Source organism: Giraffa tippelskirchi, chromosome 3, assembly GCF_054371585.1.
Source record: "Giraffa tippelskirchi isolate mGirTip1 chromosome 3, T2T-mGirTip1v1.2.pri, whole genome shotgun sequence".
NCBI classification, from domain to species: Eukaryota; Metazoa; Chordata; class Mammalia; order Artiodactyla; family Giraffidae; genus Giraffa; species Giraffa tippelskirchi.
In genome coordinates, this window is record NC_137277.1 from 153,507,061 (window position 1) to 153,522,208 (window position 15,148).

Genomic DNA, 15,148 nt, shown 5'->3' on the forward strand with positions numbered 1-15,148 from the left:
TCTAAGTCAAGTTTAGGATTGAGGAGGCTGAAGGCCTTTTATGAACATTTTTGTTTGTTTGTTTCTGACATACTCCCAGTTTTTCAGCCAGACTTAATGTTTCTTCAACTCCATCTCCTTAAAATTTGTGGATTGCCTGTCACCTGATAAGGATTATGTTGGTATGAAATTCCTACACTACCATGTATCCTTATATCAGTTCTTGAAACATGAGTGGCACAAATAATCTATAAATTCTAACCCAATCTTTATTTTTCCATGGTGGTCATGCGTATGGAGTCGGGGGCAGGGGAACATCTCATAAAATTATCTTTTTTTTTTTTTGGCTGCGTTGGGTCTTTGTTGCTTTGTGCAGGCTTTCTCTAGTTGCAGTAAGCTGGGGTTACTCTTCGCTGCTGTGTGTGGTCTTCTCATTGCGGTGGCTTCTTCTGTTGCCGAGCGCAGACTTGAGGGTGCACAGGCTCAGTAGCTGTGGAGCACAGGCTTAGTTGCTCTGTGGCATGTGGGGGTCTTCCTGACCAGGGATTGAACCCAGCATCAACAAGCAGATTCATATCCGCTACACCACCAGGGAAATCCAAGATTTTTATTTAATAGACAACTTCCTCTTTTAAAGTGTTTCTAAAGCATACTGTTCCATAAGTCAGAGCCCCTGTTTCTAGGGAGTATTCATTCCTCCCCCTTCTTCTGGCTCCCCTAGACTTTCAAGGGACCCCTTTCTCTGTAACAGCCTCTCTGGCCCAGTATGAATCAAGCCCTTCCCTCCCGGCTTCTCTGGTGAAACGTGTCTTTATCCCTATCTCTACTCATCAGTTGTTTGCTTCCAGAAATGTGCACAAACCATCTCTGATGCACCTGGATGAGCCTTTTTCCTATCTGGCAAGCCATTTCTCTTTCATTCTTTCTCATTTGGACCTAAAAAAATGACTCTCTGAAGCTTTTCCTGATTAAGCAGATTACATCCACCAGGCACTATTAATCTGCCCATGAGAGAGAGGCCAAATTACCCCTCCAAAGTGATGGTTTACACACATGTGCACTTAGGGTTGTACAGATGTTCCTGTTATTGGGGGTTACTAACCCATCTGGGGGACTAAAAATTAAATGCACTAGCTTCATAATGTTGAGGCAGGTTCTTCCAGACAATCCTAGGAACTATTTTTCATGTTTGAGGACCACCCATCATCACTAACACTGTGATTTATGAGACCTTAGAATGACAACATCCTTGTTTGTTTCCCTGTTACAGGATCGGCTTTGGAGGAAGTCCCGTTCATCCCATAATAATGGCACGTGTTTTGGAACAGATCTCAATCGAAACTTTGATGCATCCTGGTGTAGTAAGTACATGCTTACTAAGTACATCACTAGTAAGTAGATGAACAACAGAAACCAAAAAAATGGAGCAGAGAAGCCAGGAAAGAGGTGCATTACTAGAGTTAGTACTATTTATATATGTAACTTTTGAAATAAGCCTTGAATTTTGTATAGCTTTCTGGACTTCCTGATCAGTGTTACTCTGTCTAAAGAGATGATATTATCTATGCAATCAGAACAGCAACACTTATATGCAGGACTCTTTTCAAGTGAGATTGCCTAAAAAAGGGCAAAGATGATTTGATCAGTGTGAATATGTTTGAAATCCATCATTTTGTTGTAAAATATATTGTTCAATCACTAAGTCACGTCTGACGCTTTGTGACCCCGTGGACTGCAGCATGCGAGGCTTCCATGACCTTCCCTATCTCCCAGAGTTTGCCCAAACACATGTCCATTGAGTCAATGATGCCATCCAACCATCTCATCCTCTGTCGTCCCCTTCCCCTCCTGCCCTCAGTCTTTCCTAGCATCAGAGTCTTTTTCCAAAGAGTCAGCTCTTCACATCAGGTGGCCGAAGTATTGAGATTCAGCTTCAGCGTCAGTCCTTCCAGTGAATATTCAGGATTTGTTTCCTTTAGGATTGACTGGTTTGATCTCTTTGCTGTTCAAAGAACTCTCAAGAGTCTTCTCCAGCACCACAATTTGAACGCATCACTTCTTTGGTGCTTAGCCTTCTTTATGGTCCAACTCTCACCTCTGTACATGACTATTGGAAAAACCACAGCTCTGACTATATGAACCTTTGTTGACAAAGCGATGTCTCTGCTTTTTAATACACTGTCTAGGTTTGTCATACCTTTTCTTTCCAGGAGCAAGTGTCTTTTAATTTCATGGCTGCAGTCAGTATCCACAGTGATTTTGGAGCCCAAGAAAATAGTCTGTCCCTGTTCCCATTGTTTCCCCATCTACTTTCCATGAAGTGATGGGACTGGATGCCATGATCTTAGTTTTTTGAATGTTGAGTTTTAAGCCAGCTTTTTTACTCTCCTTTTTCACCTTCATCAAGAGTCTCTTTATGAATTGTTGTAAAGAAAAGTCAGAGAATTATCCTTGCAGATTGTTTTACAACGTGAGGGCAGAACAAGACAAACATTTTCCTCTCATTAAGGCGTTTTCATGTTTCTGAATCTCAACACACTCAATAGATTGGAAGCAAATAGAAATAAGGATGGTTAAGAGCAGTCTGGTTAAAAACCAGATGACAAAGGTTCAGATTTGGTGGCTGTGTGATCTTGGAAAAATTGCTCTCTCGGCTTTAGTTTTCTCTTTTTTTTTTTTAAATGTGGCTCAACATAATACCATCTTATCAGAAGGTTGTCGTGGGGATTCAATGAGATGTATCAACTTGAAAAATATTCACAACCTAAAAGTTGAGAATTATGTTTTATTCGGTGAGAATTTTTAGGACTTCAAGCATGGGAGACAGTGTATGAAGTGACCTTGAGAGAACTGCTCTGAGCAGGTGAGGGGAAAAGCCAGATTTATGTAGAATTTCGCAACAAAGAGCAGGTGGTCTGAAGGTCAAAATATTATTGTTAATGAAAGAAAACCAGATATACCAAGATAAGGAATTTAACCCTTTCTATGTGTGAGAAGATGCAAGAGTCTGGACTCACTGAAATCATTCCTTTGACATGCACCTCAGCTATCTGGGGTCAGTATTGTCTGTTTTTCACCTCCCGAACTTCCTTGGGGCTCACTGCAGAGAGTGGCTGCATTTTGATGGCTGCTAGATGGCAAGTATTCTCCTTCCCGAGTTCCCTCAGGGCTCAGCTCACACTGGAGGGCTACAACTGGTGATGACTCTGATATCCTTGTTTACTGATATGGCAGGAAATACCCCATTTCTCAGATGTCTTACACAGGGGCTGAGCACAGTGCCTGGCATGGAAAAGGTGCTCTGTTGATGGTCCTTATTATTACTGGTGACAACTGACTGAAAAATAACTGTTTTTCTATCCTTGCAAAATAGCTCTAGAGAGACTCATGCCAGTAAAGCAGCAAGAGAGAGACTTAGGACGATAAGACTATGACAGAGGCTGACGCTGGAACCCAAGAACTGGTTCCCAAGCATTTGTTTCAGGGTTCACCAAAAATTTAAGTGAAAGATTGCTGAAAATGCTGTTCCTTTATGCATCTTCCTTCCCTGGCCACATAAGCAGGGAATTTGTTTCTAAATCTGAACATCAGCCCTCCTGCCTTTCTATGCTCCTCCTTAAATGACTTATTTAACCAGGACAAACTTAGACAAGCAAAGGCAAGCCTTGATTCCACCCACAGATGCCCTGAGTAAGAGTGATTCCTCGCAACCCACCCTCTCCATCTCACCCCCCACCCAGGTCAGTGCTAAACCGAGATCATGATGCCTTCCTTGGGGTTTCCTGTATGTTTCAGGTATCGGTGCATCTCACAACTGTGAAAGTTTAACATTTTGTGGAACGGGACCCATGTCTGAACCAGAGACGAAAGCTGTTTCCAGCTTTATCGAGAGCAAGAAGGAGAACATTGCCTGCTTCCTGACCATGCACTCTTACGGGCAGCTCATTCTTGTGCCTTATGGCTACACCAAAAATAAATCAAATAACCATGAAGAATTGGTAAGCCCATACACGGTGCCGGAGCCCTGAGAAGCCTCCGTAGGACTCTGCCTTCCTTTCCTCCCTCATTTCCTTTAATAGGATTTTGGCTCCAGCCCTGCTTTTGTTCCCTCTGCTTTTCCTTATTTTCTTTCTCCTGCTTTTCTCACCTTGCCAGATGCCTGCTGGGAAGGCTTCAGGTTAAATGCTGCTTTACCTACATTAATTAACTACCTGTTTCGAAAAGTGTCAAGTTGGGAGACATCTTAGGTATTCGTGTATAATATAAATGAGATGATTATGTTAATAATCTGTAGGAATGTGCTTTCATTTCTGTAAATTCTCTTGAAGCTCAGTTCAGCAATTATAGCTTCTGAACCGTGCTTTAAAGAACTTGCCAGCTGTTAGTGGAATATGGCATATCTAAAATAACATGGCTAAATAATATCTGCTCTCTTCTCTGCTCAACACAATGCTTTATTTCCTCCTGAACTCTGCCTCTAGTTTTTGCCTAGGAATATTTGTAAGGGGAAGTGCCAGTGGAATTCAAGCCCGGGCAGGGAAATTCTGCTTTGTCTTATCTGGGGTCCTTTTCTGAAGCTCTGTTTACCCAAGCCCTGGTGGGCAGAATTGCTGGAAAGTACTGGGCTCTTGCCCTTTTGTGAACTTGAGAACAATAGGCATAAGTCAAAGAAAGAGTCAATTTAGAATTGTTGTAGTATTTGTTATCTTTACCTAAAATTTATTTTTTCAACTTTTAATTGTGGTAGAATAGATATAACATAAAATTTACTATCTTAACCATTTTTAGGTGGACAGGTCAGTAGTTAAGCATATTCACATTATTGTGCAACCAATCTTCAAAACTTTCACCTTGCATCATCAATGTCTCTACCTGTCAAACAACAACTCCAGATCCACCTCGTCTCTGGCAACCACCATTCTACTCTCTGCCCCCTGAGTTTGACTACTCTAGGTAACTCATATAAGTGGAATCTTACAGCATCTGTCTTTTTGGTGACTGGATTATTTCACTTAGCATAATATCTTCAAACTCCATACATGTTGTACCATGTGTCAGAAGTTCCTTTTTTCAAGGCTGAATAATATTCCATTATATGTATGTACCACATTTTCTTTACCCATTCATCAATCAGTGGACAATGGAATTGTTTCCATCTTTTACCTATTGCAAATAATGCAGCTATGAACTCAAGTATACAAATATCTCCTTGAGACCCTGCTTTCAATTCAGAATCTGCCTGCAATGCAGGAGACACAGGAGATGCAGTTTTGATCCCTGGATCAGAATGATCCCCTGGAGGAGAAAAATGACAACCTACTCTAGTATTCTTGCCTGGAAAACTCCATAGACAGAGGAGCCTGGCAGGCTACAATCCATGCAGTCGCAAAGAGTCAGACACAACTGAGCACATGGCACATCCAAAAGTAGAATTGCTGAATCATGTTGTAATTCTATCTTACTTTTTGAGGAGCCATCATTTCCAGAGCAAGTACACCGTTTTCCATTCCCTCCAATGGTGAAAAAGAGTTCCAATTTCTCCACATTCTCACCAACACTTGTTATTTTCTGTATACCCTTTAAAAATATTTTTGAAACAAGTTTCTCATTATCAACAAATGCTGGGCTGGATGGGGGTCTGGCTTACTCTGTTCCTAAGATCACAGAAAGCTGGTGGCCCATTGATTCTGTCATTCCTCCTGTCTGTCTCCCCCTGGAACGTCACTTATAAAACACATGTCTGGGCACTGAAAGAAAAACCACTATAGATCTTTGCTGAGGGGAATACCTCCTCCAGTCACCAAAAATATCCAACAGTACCCCAGTGTCTTTGCACAATTGTTTTTGGGCATTTGCACTACCTGATTATTTTGTACGAGTTAGAAATAACATTTACCTAGAACTTTAAAAATTACAAGGAGATTTTATGACCCTTATCTGATCCTCATGACAATATAGTAAGCTCACTTTGGAGAGGCAGAAATTAAGCTCTTGAGTTAATAGTATTTCTAAAATCCCTGTAGACGGTAAATGGTGGAGTCTGGGTTGGAGCTCATGTCTTCAGATTCCAAGGGTCACATTTATCAGGCCACCAGACACTGCCTCTCCTCTCCACTTAAGAAGGGTTTGCATCTTCTGGAAGCTGTCATTGACTTTGATGCCTGGGCCACCATGTCCTATATTTTCCTCATTTCTATGCCCCAGAAATTCTATTTCTTCAGTAATGTACAGAAACAGGGATGTCAGTCAAGAAGCCCAGGACCCTCCTTATCTCCCAGTTCCTGTGATATCTGCCATTGTTGTTGTTGTTCAGTCACTCAGTTGTTTCTGACTCCTTGCGATCCCATGGACGACGCCAGGCTTCCCTGTCCTTCACTATCTCCCAGAGTTTGCTCAGACTCATGTCCATTGAGTCAATGATACTATCCAACCATCTCGCCATAGGTGTTTGATTACCTCTTAAAGGATTCTATGACAAATACAAATGAACCACCATAGACAGGCCATTATAGATCTTTAATGGGTCAGGTCTTCTACCAGCAAAAAAAAAAAAAAAAAGAGGCTCATATATCCCAGTATTTTTCTAGGTAATTTCATTCCCTTTCTTGGCCCAGGAAAACAGATACTACATTACCATGTTGCAAGGTTTGCATTCAAAGGTCACAGGGTCTTGGGCTACTGATGGCTATCTCCTTAGAACCCTCTGACCCAGAGTGGACATTGACTTTACCACTAATGGAAGGTGGAACTCTAAGATGAGAATTACTGGCAATCCTTAATACTCTATGTAGAGATTGGAAAATTGAGTTGACAAAGATTTCTTCAATTCTGTGTCTCTTACAGTATCAGGTGTTGAAAAGTTAGCATAACATTCATCACTAAGACTTCTCCATAAAAAGACTGAAAATGTTGCCACCATGTGTCAAATTCACTGAAGCTGGTTAGCAGTGTTTTTGGGTTCTCAGTGGTAAGCTTTGACAGAACACACAAAGACAGAATCACACCAACTGTTTCAGGATTTTTCCGTTTCTGGTATATTTACAACCACCAGAGACTAGTAATTAATCTCTATGTATTTACAAAACCAAAAATTTGTAGAAATCATGATAAATATTATACTGTGTGATAGACAACTTGGCAATCACTAAGTAGGGGAAATAGAACTATACATAGCCTCATTCAAAACTTCTCTAGAAATCAGAATAGCTATAAGAAGTCTAATGTTTCAAACGCTGACATTCTTTCCATTTGAACTATTTCCATATCAACCCCTGTATCCCATTCCAAGCTCCATCCTCCCACACAGATGCCAGTGCCTTAATCAATCTTGTTGAGTGCTTGCCTGTGAATATATGCCTATAGGAAACTCTCTGGGCCCAGGAAAGAAGTTATTAAGCATGCATGAGGTCTTTAACAATGTAAATTACACACTACTAGCAAAGATATTTTTTTATTATTTTGACAAGAAAGAACCTTTAGGCTGAGAAGAAGGACACAGAGGAACTGGCTCTCTATGGCCTTGCAGTATAGTGTCGAAAGGAGGCAGAAGAATAATCAGGAAGTTGACCCCTAGAGATAGGGAAATCTAGGGAAATCATTTCATCTTTTCAGAAAGGACAAAACTCATAAGCTAAGTATCACAGCTGTGTGCTTCTCATAGATATTATATTTCCTATTCCTACTTATCCATTGTAATTCCTGGTGTAATCATTTTAAAAATCACAAGTTCTTTTGTCAATAAAGAAAAGGAAACTGGAAAGACTCTTTCCCAACCAATAGACAGGATTTAAGGAGAGGGAACTATATAAAATTAAGTTTGACCATGAGAAGAAAGAATCTTGGTCTGGAGTGAGTTGCAAGGAAGAAAAAATGAGTGTAAGAACCCATCTGAATAGAAAATGTAGCCTGGAGCTGCTTCATGCAAATCAAATAACAGTTAAGACCCCACATGGACAAGTTAGCAGAGTTTCATTCAAAGAAACACAGAAACACATGGGAATTAAGAATAATTGAAAGCAATTCATATCTCTACCAGAGACTCCCAAAGAACTACAAAAAGGAGTGAGCTGCTAAATTTTAGCAACTCTTTCTCCAGGGTGCGTGTTTTAATTTCACTCACACACAGCAGCTACCCTGAATCCTTCCTTTCTCTCTACTCTTCTTTCTGATTTCCTTAATGGAAATTTTCTCTCCAGAAATCCCCTCCCTGACTCTCTTCTCCTTCTTATAATTTCCTCTTCTTTCTGCAGACAGCTCTTGTACCCCTTTCCAGAGGCTTCTCTGGTGGCTCAGTGGTAAAGAAGCAGCCTGCCCGATGAAGGAGACAAGGGTCCAATCCCTGGGTCAGGAAGATCCCCTGGAGAAGGAAATGGCAATCCACTCCAGTATTCTTGCCTGGGAAATCCCGTGGACAGAGGAGCCTGGCAGGTCACAAAGAGTCACACATGATTTAGCGATTGAACAACAAAAACAACAACTTCTTTCCAGTGTAAGTGATTAAAACCAGATTTATTCCTTGCACTTATTTAACCCTTCCTACCCATCATTTCAGTTCTGGAGACAGGAACAGGAACTAGGAACCAGGAACTAGGGCAGATGTAGAATCTTTCAGGAAGAGAAAGAGAATGTAAAACTCAGTAGTGAGTAGAGAGGAGGCAAAAAGCTTGCAAATATGTTCAATTTAAAGTTCTAAGTCCTACCACTGTTGCATGGAACCTGACCACCACTTATTACCCCTCCTGCTTTTCCTTTTGAATATCACTGTGCCTAAATCCACTCCACCCAAACACCACACTGTCACACATTAGGATTCGGTGGGACAGTACAGGAGCAGGGGAAAAAAAAAAAAGACAGAATCTAAAACAAAATCTGTCACTGGTCAAGGGAAGAAGTACGAGAACTGATGCTCCTGAAAGTGTAGTCCAGCTGCCCTAAGGGGTGAAGGAATGGTGGATCCAGGCAGGTGGTAGCCAAGGGGATTTTCATGGTTTCTTGTGTAGAACCCAAGGGGAAGTAGTGGGGTAAGTCATCAGGTGGCTAGAATATAGCACTAGGGAATCTAGGGGGGGAATACTTAGACTGTCAGTAGGGTATGAAAGGAGATTTATTGCATGGTCAATAAACATAGCCAATACACTTAGACTTCAGTTAGTGTTTCTGATCTCAGGAAAGGGTCTTCAGAGAGCAAGGCTGAGACCTTAGACGTCATCTAGTTCTGAAGGGTTTCCAATGCAGTCAGGTGACATGGTGATAGGTACAGAGAAGGGTGTCATTTCCTGTTCTGAAAATCTATGAGATTGTGAAAGATAAATATCAAATACCTTTAAAGAAAAATAAGAGGGAAGCAATAAGAGGAGTATGAACAAAGGGCTATGGGAGAAAAAAAAAGTGGGGAGAGATAATCTAGTCATGGTGCTCAAGAAAGACCTACAGAGAACGTGGCATTTGAGAAGGTTTTGAGGTGGTGTAGAATTTCAACAGAGATAAGAAATGAGACATCCCAGGTAGAGGGCACATCTTGAGAAAAGGCAGAGAGGCCGAGGAACAGGGGGCACATCTGGGGAAATGTGGGAGAACTGGAGTTTGACTATAATCTAGGGTAGGATCAAGAGAATATGATGCTGGAAAGGTAGGTAAGGTCCTTATTGTAGAGAATCTGAAATACTAGACTGAGCAGTGTACCCTAATGCAGTGGGCAACCAAGAGTCAGTGAGGGTTTTCATCAGGATCATAATCACAGTCCTGCTCTACAAAGGTTCACCCTGAAGTCAGGGAGATCAGCTGGGATTAAGGATTGGTGAGAGGAAGAAAAACTTATTAGAAGATGACAACAGTCCATTTCAGAGTTAATAAAACTGAAATAGAGTGATGATGTTAGACATGCAACTTGGTCATTATTTGAGAGAAGAGTCAAAGATGATTGTTGGAATTTACATATTGGGGCACATGATAAGACAGAATGATGAACATCAAAACAGCCTTATTAGCGGGGGAGATGATGAAACTGGATTTGAGTATGTTGAGTCTGAAGTATCAGCAGATGACCCAGGTATAGGTGTTCAGTGGGAAGTTAGAAAGATGGTCTGGAACTCAGAGGATGGATTTGGACAAAATAGCAAACCCTCTGGATTGTTAGATTTATTTTTAACACCAGATATCTGTCTCTGCATTTCCCACCTACAGATCCAAGTTGGACAGAAGGCAGCAAATGCATTGAAAGCAAAGCATGGAACCAATTATAGAGTTGGATCGAGTGCAGATATTTTATGTAAGTATCTTTTTTTTTTTTTTTTTTTTGCTTCTTCAATGGTATCTAGGCACAAAAGAAGTCCGTGGACTTTGGAGTGGGGTGGGGTGGACAGAGTAAAAGCGTTCCATGGATCAACAGGAAGTTGTACAAATCAAAATGATCAAGGATAAACGGCAGTCTGTACAAATCCAGAATTGTGTTCTCTAGGGATAAGGTGCAAGCTAACTACAAGTAAAAATTAATACACTGGCTCAGACCAGTACTCCCTCTGGCTTCAGTTATAAAGAGCTAGCCATGAGAAGGTACAGGAGTTAACAGGAAAGACCGTTTCCAGTGACCCTCGATCAGTTGATTTACTTCCCAAAGGACCATCAGGCTAAGAAAGCAAAAGAGGTGGGGCCTGGAATTTTTTTAAAAAAAGAATTTAGTTGAAAGAACAGTGCATTGTTTCCCAATCCCCAGCTACCACCCCCTCCAACCACTGAAGAACAAGCAAGATGGTATTTTCTTAATATTTTTCCTATAGATCATTTTGTTTCTGTCCTTGATATGTCAGTTGACTCTTACCATCCAGTATCAGATTGTCTTGTGTTTGATTCAGCTGAGAAATTTTAACCAAACCTCTGCTATGTACCAAGCATAATGCCAGGTATTGTGGGGATGGTGAGTGGCGACAGAAGCCGAAAATATCAAAGAGAGGAAGAAGAAGGCAGCTCTCCATAGATCCTAATATGAAAGAGTTGATTTTGCTAGGCTGAACCTTTAGTCCCTTAAATGGCTATAGGAATCTATCTTTTCCCAGCGTAACTTCTAACTCTGCCTCCATGTTTTATTTGTAGATGCTACATCAGGATCCTCAAGAGACTGGGCTCGGGACATTGGGATCCCCTTTTCATACACATTTGAACTGAGGGACAGTGGTACCTATGGATTTGTCCTGCCAGAAACTCAGATTCAGGCCACCTGTGAGGAAACCACGGAGGCTGTGCTTTCAGTCCTGGATGATGTATATGAGAAATACTGGTACACAAACAGTGCCAGAAAGGCAAAATCTACTGCTCTGGTGCTGAGCCTGCTGATGTCCTTCATGTCTCTTCTCTAAGTGCATCCTACCCAGGCCTGCTCAGCCCCAGTGACATGGATATGGCTGCCCAAAAGGTGCTTTTGCAACTACGGAGAAATCAAATAATTTAACTAGAAATACTTTCAATAATACTTTCAATAATAATTGAAATCAATAATAATAATACTTTCAATACTTGCAGCCCTGAAATTAAAAGACGCTTACTCCTTGGAAGGAAAGTTATGACCAACCTAAATAGCATATTAAAAAGCAGAGACATTACTTTCTCAACAAAGGTCCATCTAGTCAAGGCTATGGTTTTTCCAGTGGTCATGTACGGATGTGAGAGTTGGACGGTGAAGAAAGCTGAGCGCCGCAGAATTGATGCTTGTGAACTGTGGTGTTGGAGAAGACTCTTGAGAGTCCCTTGAACTGCAAGGAGATCCAGTCAATCCATCCTAAACGAGATCAATCCTGGGTGTTCATTGGAAGGACTGATGTTGAAGCTGAAACCAATACTTTGGCCACCTCATGCGAAGAGCTGACTCATTGGAAAAGACTCTGATGCTGGGTAGGATTGGGGGCAGGAGGAGAAGGGGCTGACAGAGGATGAGATGGTTGGATGGCATCACCAACTCGATGGGCTTGGGTTTGGGTAGACTCCGGGAGTTGGTGATGGACAGAGAGGCCTGGAGTGCTGAAATTTACAGGGTCGCAAAGAGTCGGACATGACTGAGCGACTGAACTGAACTGAACTGACTTTCAATAAAGATGAATCATCTCTGTGTTTTCATGTTTGTTCTGCTGTAATTAATTTTTATTACTTTAAAAGAATATAATGTTAGTTATTGGTACAGTAATGCTACAAGTGAAAGTCACTCAGTCGTGTCCCACCCTTTGCAACCCCATGGACTGTATGGTCCATGGAATTCTCCAGGCCAGAATACTGGAGTGGGCAGCCTTTCCCTTCTCCAGGGGATCTTCCCAACCCAGGGATCGAACCCAGGTCTCCTGCATTGCAGGCAGATTTTTTACCAGGTACCACTCTACAGTTCAGTGGCTCACACATCTATAGGTCATCTAGGAAGTTCTGATCTTGCCTGTGCTCACAGAAACTGATCTGTGGTCTGTTTCAAGGCAGCTGTCTCAGGGTCTAGAAAGTTTTTTCCTATCTAAATTCTTTGAAAATTTTGCTTGTGCCTTTGACCCAAGTTTACTCTTAATTTTGTGTAACTGTGTCAGTAGCAGCAGTCAGAAGATAAAGTTATATAATTTCTCTATAGCTGTTGCTCATTTTACTTATTTATTTAATGTTTTACTTATTCAAAAAAAATTGTTTTGAGTATCTACGAGGTACATTTTGCTAGGCTCTGGGTTTACAATGGTGAATAAAGTAGACATGGTCCCTGTTCTCGTAGAATTTCTGTTCCAATGGGTGAGATTGACTGGAATGGATAGTGTTGCTTACCAGGCAAAGCTTCTTTCTGGGGAGCTATTATAATCAAGAACACAAATATATAAACTAACCATAGCAGCTTGTAATAGGGGCGGTTGCTGCTGCTGCTGCTAAGTCGCATCAGTCATGTCCAACTCTGTGCGACCCCATAGACGGCAGCCCACCGGGCTCCTCCATCCCTGGGATTCTAGGAAAGAAATAAAGAGTAAGTAGAGAGGTAAGTAAGGGCCAGATTGTATGTTTCCAGGTACACAGCCGTTTAATTGTGCCATCTTGTCCATGACACTTTACGTGCTCTTCAGGTAGCATCTATGACTGTCATTTCCTATGTATCTCTATGTGACACCTTGAAATGATGCTAAGCACTTGTCAGGCTTTGAACAAATGTTGTTGCTGTGACCGACTGACAAGGCATCCTTGGGTGTTCAGTCACCCATTTCTGAATTTCCTTGTTGATCACAGTCACAATACACTTCTTGGTTGTAACTCTTTTATTGCCTTTCTTTGTCCTTCGTATTTTTTTGTGTTTTGCCAGTGTGTGGCTGATAAGGGTCAGAAAGGAAAATGTCAGGGGCAGCGGGACTTAATGAATCAGAGAACAGCTATTTACATAAAAATGCCAGCTCCACAATTGTGGCATTGTCGGGGAGCAAATGGTTGGGTTTCATCAATGGTCAGCCTGCGAAGGAAGAAAACTAGTATGGTCACCAATGCCATATCCTAGGAAAGAGCTGAGGCGCTGAGGCTAGAGACTCAGTTTATTAGCTTTCATTCAGCCCGTGTTTTAGTTTCTAAGGCTGTCTGTTAACAATTTGGACCTCTGAGTACTATAGGAGCTACAAAGCTCAATTCATGTCTGAAGATTGAGTCCATGGCCAAATAAAGCTGGTAGGGAATGGATGGAAATACAAGCTATCAGCTTGCCTGAAACCTCCCATGGGGATCTTTCCAAAAGTTTCAGATACAATTGTAGCTTTCGCAGGGGCTTCACATCTCTCTGAGGGTATGGGAGACCGAGGGCCATGATATGCTTTTTACTTCTGAAAGTGCTTTACTCTGTATGAAAGGATACTAAAAGCAAGACTAGAACAGTGATGAATGACCACACTGATCTTTCTCAAGGATGTTTTCAACTTTCTGGTCTTAAATGGTAGTAGTTTAGGAAAACTTCACAACTGATGCAACTAATGCAATTTTGAAAGTATCTTGTACTAAGGCTTTGTTGGGTCTGAAATTTTATTTTACCCTACTTTAAAGCTAGGGCTTCCCAAGTGCCTCAGTGGGTAAAGAATCCACCTGCAATGCAGGAGATGCAGGAAAGGCACGGGCTCAATCCCTGGGTCAGGAAGATCTCCTGGAGGAAGGCAAGGCAACTCACTCCAGTATTCTTTCCTGGAGAATCCCACAGACAGAAAAGCCTGGTCGACTACAGTCCTTAGGGTTGTTAGGGGAAGCACGCTGACTGAAACCGCTCACCCTGTCCAGGCACCATAGTAACCATTTGCATGAGTTGTTTTACGACAGGAGGTCCTGCTAAGGAACACAGAACTAATAAGCCACCACCAACAGGAAGAGTTCCAGAAAGGTCCAAAGGAGGCACCACATGTCCAACCACCTCCCAGAATCCTCTCTGGCATCCATCTTGGTTGAACAAGGTGTGCACCACCAGGAAGGACTCTGAGTCAGAATGATTGGCTAAAGACAACCCGGAAACTAATCCTATCACCATAAAATCCGAGACTGCAAGCCATGTGGCAGAGCTGTTCTCCTGGGTTCCCTTACCCTACTGCTCTCCACCCTGGTGCCCTTTCCCAATAAAATCTCTTGCTTTGTCAGCACATTTGTCTCCTCGGACAACTCATTTCCGAGTGTTAGACAAGAGCCCAGTTTTGGGCCCTGGAAGGGGTCCCCCTTGCTGCAACAGGGTCACAAGGAGTCGGACATGACTGATGTGACTGAGCACACAAGACACATTTTAAAGCTAGGAAGTTAGCTTGTTGCTGTTTCATGATTGTTAGAAAACACGAACCCCTTGAGTCAGAGACAGGAAGTTATCACATGCAGCATAGGAAACAGCATGAACATCAGCATATTTACATTTGTTTCCTTTGTTTCCAGGGCTTCCTGGGTGGCACAGTGGTAAAGAATCTGCCTGCCAGTGCAGAATATGCAGGAGACATGGGTTTGATCCCTGGCTTGGAAAGATCCCCTGGGAGAAGGAAATGATAATCCACTCCAGTATTATTGCCTAGAAAATTCCATAGACTGGAGAACCTGGCAGATTACAGTCCATGGGATCACAAAGAGTCAGACAGGACTGAGTGTGCACACACACCTTACTCCTAAGTTTAAATATTTTGCTTTTTTGTTTACTATTTCTTTCTTTCCATTACACTTGGTT

At 41.9% G+C, this 15,148-nt stretch overlaps 1 protein-coding gene across 1 annotated transcript in view; it reads left to right on the plus strand.

Moving 5' to 3' along the window:
* Positions 1-11,330, plus strand: part of CPO (carboxypeptidase O) — a 30,834-nt gene extending 19,504 nt beyond the window's left edge. The window contains exons 6-9 of the mRNA XM_081583198.1: positions 1,250-1,340; positions 3,775-3,977; positions 10,162-10,246; positions 11,068-11,330. Coding sequence (XP_081439324.1) covers positions 1,250-1,340; positions 3,775-3,977; positions 10,162-10,246; positions 11,068-11,330 — 642 coding nt within the window. The remainder of the gene's footprint in view (positions 1-1,249; positions 1,341-3,774; positions 3,978-10,161; positions 10,247-11,067) is intronic.
* The last annotated feature ends 3,818 nt before the right edge of the window (positions 11,331-15,148 follow it).